Source organism: Rutilus rutilus (assembly GCF_951802725.1).
Source record: "Rutilus rutilus genome assembly, chromosome: 24".
Lineage (NCBI taxonomy): Eukaryota > Metazoa > Chordata > Actinopteri > Cypriniformes > Leuciscidae > Rutilus > Rutilus rutilus.
Window position 1 is genome coordinate 572,202 of NC_140228.1, and position 7,799 is coordinate 580,000.

The window sequence follows — 7,799 nt, forward strand, 5'->3', positions numbered from 1 at the left end:
TTCTCCGATGTAAAACAGACTTTAAGATCAATTGATTATCTGAATTCATACCGTTTTGAACAGAAGGCACATGATCTCCGAGAATAGAAACAATAACACAATTCCTGTGTCTCGAGAGATCTGTGAATCTGCGTCTCAGAGCTGGAAAACCAGGATATTCCCGACAGGGTTCGTACAGATCCTGCAAAAATACATTCCAGGACTTTTCAAGCACTACTTTTTTGGTTTTCAAGGACCACAATCAGAGATCGCACTTATCAAACCATATCTTTAGGATTTTTTAAGTATTTTTAAACTCAAATTACAAATATAAGAAATCCAAAACACAACTTACAAAGTATTTAATAATATATATATATTAAATACAAAGTTTATAATGGTTATTACAGTTGAATAAATAATATTTTATATTATAATGTTGGCGTACTTGGTTTATCAGACATCAGTCTTCATTCTGCCTGAAAAACTGTATTTGTGTTTTTAAAAAAAGAAGAAATTTCATATATATTGTATTTCAATAACTCAAGCACTTTTCCAAGTACCTTTCCGTAACTATGGCTATTTTCAAGGGTTTTCCAGGACTTCAGGCTCCTTGTCCGAAGCCTGTCCCGAGGGTTCGTGTGTCAGGTGTTCCTCAGGTGTGTCAGGTGTTCCTCAGGTGTGTTAGGTGTTCCTCAGGTGTGTCAGGTGTTCCTCAGGTGTGTCAGGTGTTCCTCAGGTGTGTCAGGTGTTCCTCAGGTGTGTTAGGTGTTCCTCAGGTGTGTCAGGTGTTCCTCAGGTGTGTCAGGTGTTCCTCAGGTGTGTTAGGTGTTCCTCAGGTGTGTCAGGTGTTCCTCAGGTGTGTTAGGTATTCCTCGGGTAACTCAGGTGTGTCAGGTGTTCCTCGGGTAACTCAGGTGTGTCAGGTGTTCCTCAGGTGTGTTAGGTGTTCCTCAGATAACTCAGGTGTGTCAGGTGTTCCTCAGGTAACTCAGGTGTGTCAGGTGTTCCTCAGGTGTGTTAGGTGTTCCTCAGATAACTCAGGTGTGTCAGGTGTTCCTCAGGTAACTCAGGTGTGTCAGGTGTTCCTCAGGTGTGTTAGGTGTTCCTCAGATAACTCAGGTGTGTCAGGTGTTCCTCAGGTAACTCAGGTGTGTCAGGTGTTCCTCAGGTGTGTCAGGTGTTCCTCAGATAACTCAGGTGTGTCAGGTGTTCCTCAGGTAACTCAGGTGTGTCAGGTGTTCCTCAGGTGTGTTAGGTGTTCCTCAGGTAACTCAGGTGTGTCAGGTGTTCCTCAGGTAATTCAGGTGTGTCAGGTGTTCCTCGGGTAACTCAGGTGTGTTAGGTGTTCCTCAGGTAACTCAGGTGTGTTAGGTGTTCCTCAGGTAACTCAGGTGTGTCAGGTGTTCCTCGGGTGTGTTAGGTGTTCCTCAGGTAACTCAGGTGTGTCAGGTGTTCCTCGGGTAACTCAGGTGTGTCAGGTGTTCCTCAGGTGTGTTAGGTGTTCCTCAGATAACTCAGGTGTGTCAGGTGTTCCTCAGGTAACTTAGGTGTGTCAGGTGTTCCTCAGGTGTGTCAGGTGTTCCTCAGGTAACTCAGGTGTGTCAGGTGTTCCTCAGGTGTGTTAGGTGTTCCTCAGATAACTCAGGTGTGTCAGGTGTTCCTCAGGTAACTTAGGTGTGTCAGGTGTTCCTCAGGTGTGTCAGGTGTTCCTCAGGTAACTCAGGTGTGTCAGGTGTTCCTCAGGTAACTCAGGTGTGTCAGGTGTTCCTCAGGTGTGTTAGGTGTTCCTCAGATAACTCAGGTGTGTCAGGTGTTCCTCAGGTAACTTAGGTGTGTCAGGTGTTCCTCAGGTGTGTCAGGTGTTCCTCAGGTAACTCAGGTGTGTCAGGTGTTCCTCAGGTAACTGTAGAGTGCCTGCAGGCCTCCGTCCAGAACCTCTTTGATGGGTTTCAGCAGGGGATTGTGGACGATGTGAAGGCCTTTATCCAGCGGATGGCACGCTAGCTTCTCCAGGCGTCTCAGCCGGTGCATCTCCGCCGGGACGCTCTGGATGTCGTTGAAATCCACGTTCAGGAGCTCTAACTTGGTCAGATGGCAGAGCATCTTGGGAAGCGTGTGGATGCAGTTTCCCTCGACGATGAGGATCTTTAAAGGGGAAATATCATGAAAATCTGACTTTTCCCGTGTTTCAGTGCTATAATCTGTGCTTCTAACAACCCAGAAAACGTGAACAGTGAAACCCAGTAACTGTGTTTTATAAGCCTTTCTCTGCAAGCATGTCAAAAAATATTCCCATCAGATGAAGAGGATCTTATTATAATATTACCGGCCCTTAATCTGCACGTTTACACACACCAGCCGACATTTGGTTCCACAAGCCCCAACAGAGACCAGTTCTAACGCAATGATAAAGATCCAGCAAAGCCTGAAACTGTTCTGTGGTTGAGCACAGACGAGCACTGAACACTATTGACCAGAACATGTCACCGCTGTCTTATAAACACCTCAGGAACTGTGGACACTTGTGGAGAAGTTAAACATGATGATGAGATGATCAATGTAACTCCACAACAACTACACAAATGTCTCCACTAACATTCAGAAACTCTTCCTGAGTCTCTCCGTAAGGCTGCACTGGTTATTCTGGGATTCTGGATGAGTGAGATTGGCCTGTTTTGTTATTGCTGGAGTTTCTGAAGCTCGTGTAAAGACTCCGCCCTCTTCTGAACGGAGGCGGAGCTAAAACTCATTTGCATTTAAAGGGACACACACAAAAACCGTGAGTTTTTACTCACACCCAAAAAGGTGCAAATTTGACAAGCTGTAATAAATGATCTGGGGGGAATTTAAGCTGAAATTTCAGAAACACATTCAGATTTATATTACATCTTGTGAAAAGAGGCAGAATATGTCACCTTTAGGTCGGCCAGCGCTTGTATCTGATCCGCGATGTTTTCCAGTCTGTTGCAGGCCAGCTGCAGGAACACCAGGCTCTTCATGGCATAAACGCATCCGGGGATGTGACTGATGAGATTGTGGCTCAGGTTGAGCTTCTTGAGTCCGTCGAGGGATGACAGTGTTGACGGGAGGCCGGTGAGAAGATTATTAGCCAGACTTAAAACTTCCAGTTTAGTGCAGCATCCCAGTTCCTCGGGAACGTCGCTTAACCGATTCCGATACGCGAAAAGCACCTTTAGGTTCCGGAGACGCCCGATCTCGGGCGGTAAACTGGTCAGCTGGTTCCCCCACAGATTCAACACCACCAGGTTTTCCAGCGATCCGAGAGACGAGGGAATGGATCGTAGCGAGTTGAGTGACAGGTTGAGCTTCTGTAGATCCGTCAGATCCCACAGATCCTCCGGAGGATCCCGAATCCCACGGCGAGCCAGGCTGAGAACGCTGTAGCCGAAGTGTGTGGTCATGTGTTTGCGAATGCGTTCGCCGCTGGGAAGGTTTTCCTCGGGAGTCTTTCTTGCCGATGTTGTGTCGTCGTCTGCCGAGATCTTGGATTTCTTTCCACCCATTTCTGCTCGTCTTCTCCTCGTCTGCCGGAGATTTCCTTCACGTCACAAACACAGTCCGGAGACACAGTGTGGACTGGAAACATATCTTGGCAACTCCTACTGAGTTTCACGACCCTCTGGTCCAGTTGCTGCTGTCACTTGCGCGAGGGTTGGTGATAACTACCCTTGATTGTGGCAGAAAGACGAGGACAGACATTTCTGGGGTGAAATATGATGGTGTTGAACTCTCATGCCTCCCGCGACCCCAAATGCAGTCCAGCATGAAATGGACAACTGTTAATGATAAAGTTAGAATCCTTTCAGGGTTAACTAACACTAACACTAAAGCTCTCTCTCTCTCTCTCTCTCTCTCACACACACACACACACACAAACACACACACACACTCACACACACACGCACACACACACACACACACACACACACTCACACACACACACACACACACACACACACTCACACACACACTCACACACACACACTCACACACACACACACACACACACACACACACACACACTCTCTCTCTCTCTCTCTCTTACACACACACACACACACACACACACAAAGCTTCAGGGTTAACTAAAACTAAAATACTTAAACATCACTTAATCTTTACATGCATGCTTTCAGCAGACGCTTTTATCCAAAGCAACTTATAAGAACCGTCAAGAAACACATAAATCATGAAAGTCTCCAATAATCTTTTTATTTACAACTTCGAATATGTTTTTACGGTGTAGTATATCTCCGATACTAAAATACCCCTGCCTGCGTCACTATCACATCTTTATCAGCACAAACGACTGAGATATTAATAGATCAAATCCCCCGACAGCTTGAACACACACTTCTGTCCTGAGATCAGTTCACGCATGTAAACAAACACTCGACGCTCTGGTCAGAACCAGTGAAACGTCCATGCATGTTATTTAAAGCTAGAGTTCATCTGAAGCCTGCAACTTTCCTCATCTTTCCTCCGCATATTAAATAGCCACAGATGTGGATTAACTGGTTATAAATGGTGTCGTGGTTCAATATTAAGTGGGACATCTGTCAGACTCGGAGGATCTTGGCTTTGTTTCTTGGCATCTCTGCCAAATAATCGGAAATCGGCAACGTTCCACCCTGAATAGAAATCACAGAGAGGGAAATCAGTAATGCAGCTCATTCAGTGGCTAAAGTGCGTTTATTTCAAGCGGAAATCTCTCAAGAACTCGTTTCGTCCGGATGATCCGTCATTAACAGCATCAAACATGAGTTTAGTACGTGTTTGCATTTCACCACCGGCTCAGACTGGGTTTCTCAGGGTGTTAGATCCATTTAGCCAACGATAGAATGACATTAGAGAAAAGTATATTGAGTTTGATGATTTAAGATCAATTACAGCTGTACAGTGACAGACAGATGTACGGAAGCTCGTTTCTGCCACTGAATAAAACAAATCTATAATAATTGCGACTTTATATCTCAGAATTGTGAGAAAAAAGTCATAAAGATATTAAGTCATAATTGTGAGATTATCCCCTGGTTTCACAGACAGGGCTTAAGACTAGTCCGAGACTAAAATGTAAGTCTGAGCTGTTTCCACTGAAATAAACTTGCACTGACTGATCTTAAAAATATATCAGTGCCTTTTTAGTTTTAAGATGCACATCGGTAATGTTTTTTTTCTAAGCATGTTTATAAAAATTACTTAAATGTACTAATTGATCTATGGTCTAATCCTGGCTTAGTCTAAGCCCTGTCTGTGAAACCGGGCCATTAAGTTATAATTGTGACTTATAAAGTCATAATTGCGAGATATAAAGTCATAATTTCAAGTTATAAAGTAATAATTGAGAAAAAAAAGTCATAATTGCGAATAAAAGTCATAATTGCGAGAAAAAAAGTCATAATTTCGAAGATCTTTCGAGAATTGCGAGTTTATATCTTGCAATTGCGACTTTATTTCTCAGAATTGTGAGAAAAAAGTAATAATTGTGACATATAAAGTAATAATTGTGAGATATAAAGTAATAATTGCGAGATATAAAGTCATAATTGTGAGATATTAAGTTATAATTGTGACTTATAAAGTCATAATTGCGAGATATAAAGTCATAATTTCAAGTTATAAAGTAATTGAGAAAAAAAGTCATAATTGCGAGAATAAAAGTCATAATTGCGAGAAAAAAGTCATAATTGCGAAGAACTTTCGAGAATTGCGAGTTTATATCTTGCAATTGCGACTTTATTTCTCAGAATTGTGAGAAAAAAGTAATAATTGCGAGATATAAAGTAATAATTGCGAGATATAAAGTCATAATTGCGAGATATAAATTCATAATTGCGAGATATAAATTCATAATTGCGAGATATAAAGTAATAATTGCGAGATATAAAGTCATAATTTCAAGTTATAAAGTAATTGAGAAAAAAAGTAATAATTGGGAGAATAAAAGTCATAATTGGGAGAAAAAAAGTCAGAATTGCGAGAAAAAGTCAGAATTGCGCAAACTTTCGAGAATTGCGAGTTTATATCTTGCAATTGCGACTTTATTTCTCAGAATTGTAAGAAAAAAAGTCAGAATTGTGAGATAAAAAGTCGCATTAATTAATTTATTTTTATTATTCAGTGGCAGAAACAAGCTTCCATAGACCAGCTGATATTACCAATGCTAAAAAAAACGTAATTATGACATGGTAATTATGAAAATGTTATTTCTGAATGTTCAAAACTTCCTCATAAATGTGTGTCTGGAAACATCAGGGTTCAAGAGTGTGTACAAACAGCCGATTGATTTGGATTTACTTTGTAGACAATCAGCTGAGGAAAAGCCCTTACTGCGCATACATGCACAAACACGTACGCAAATATACTGATGAATCTGAAGAACACACTGAGTTTGTGCCCTAATTAAAGCAAAGACATGTACCTGTCAGCTAAACATAGACCCAGTATTTATAATTGACGTTTGACTCTTGAAAGTCTTATGATGAAAATCACATCTCATATGTGACCCTTTGACCTTCAGCCTGAAGTCCAGCGGACATATAAATAAACTCTGAATATCTAACCTTCTGATTCTTTCACTTCACTCACAGACAAAGTTATTGTGAAGTATGATTATAAGCAGAGCCCATCATGGTAATTTACAGACACATTTATCTCTACGAGAGTTTACATTTAATATCTAAGTGAACTGAGAAAAGCTCTTCACAACCCATTTTACCCTCATAATGTTCTTTCTGTGTGAAAACAGGATATTCGATTAGAAATTAGGTGATCTAAAAAAGTAATTTCCTCCTTCTTCAGTGACTCTTTAACCAGAAATGTAACTGAATACAGTTTAATATGGTTACTGACTAACTGAGAACGAGCCTTTGAGATTTGAGCATCTTGTGAAAGTCTTGCCTGTTTCATGCGGCTCTTTTAGCGTGATTTGTTAGCGCTGGTGGGCAAGCGTTGCGTAAGGCATGCAAGCGTTCACCAGAGACAGATTAATATCGCAGCTATAATTTCTTCATCGAGTTCTTCAGCAGCAGCGAGAGGGCGAGTGGAAGTGTGTGAGAGTAAAGGGAGATAAAATGGGAGATGAAGTGGCTGAGGATGATGAATCGATGGGGAGGAAACACACTATTACACACTATAAAGAAGCCATTAGTAATGTGTGTGGAATGAGAGCGCGACAGAAGAACTACTAATGCAGTTACACACGCTAACCAGAGCACACGCTAACAAGAGCACACGCTAACCAGAGCACACGCTAACAAGAGCACACGCTAACCAGAGCACACACTAACCAGAGCGCACGCTAACCAGAGCGCACGCTAACCAGAGCGCACGCTAACCAGAGCACACGTTAACCAGAGCACACGCTAACCAGAGCACACGCTAACAAGAGCACACGCTAACCAGAGCACACGCTAACCAGAGCACACGCTAACCAGAGCGCACACACGTTAACCAGAGCGCACGCTAACCAGAGCACACGTTAACCAGAGCGCACGCTAACCAGAGCACACGCTAACCAGAGCACACGCTAACCAGAGCACACGCTAACCAGAGCGCACGCTAACCAGAGCACACACACGTTAACCAGAGCGCACGCTAACCAGAGCACACGCTAACCAGAGCACACGCTAACCAGAGCGCACGCTAACCAGAGCACACACACGTTAACCAGAGCGCACGCTAACCAGAGCACACGCTAACCAGAGCGCACGCTAACCAGAGCACACGCTAACCAGAGCACACACACGTTAACCAGAGCGCACACTAACCAGAGCGCACGCTAACCAGAGCACACA

At 42.9% G+C, this 7,799-nt stretch overlaps 1 protein-coding gene across 1 annotated transcript; it reads right to left on the reverse strand.

Annotated features, from left to right (window-relative positions):
- Positions 1-1,770: 1,770 nt before the first annotated feature.
- Positions 1,771-3,569, reverse strand: lrrc30a (leucine rich repeat containing 30a). The gene is made up of 2 exons (XM_084398306.1): positions 2,898-3,569; positions 1,771-2,127 (listed from the first exon to the last, which is right to left on the reverse strand). The coding sequence occupies exons 1-2, from the start codon at positions 3,504-3,506 to the stop codon at positions 1,867-1,869; spliced, it is 870 nt and encodes a 289-aa protein (XP_084254432.1). The 5' UTR covers positions 3,507-3,569; the 3' UTR covers positions 1,771-1,866.
- Between the last annotated feature and the right edge of the window lie 4,230 nt (positions 3,570-7,799).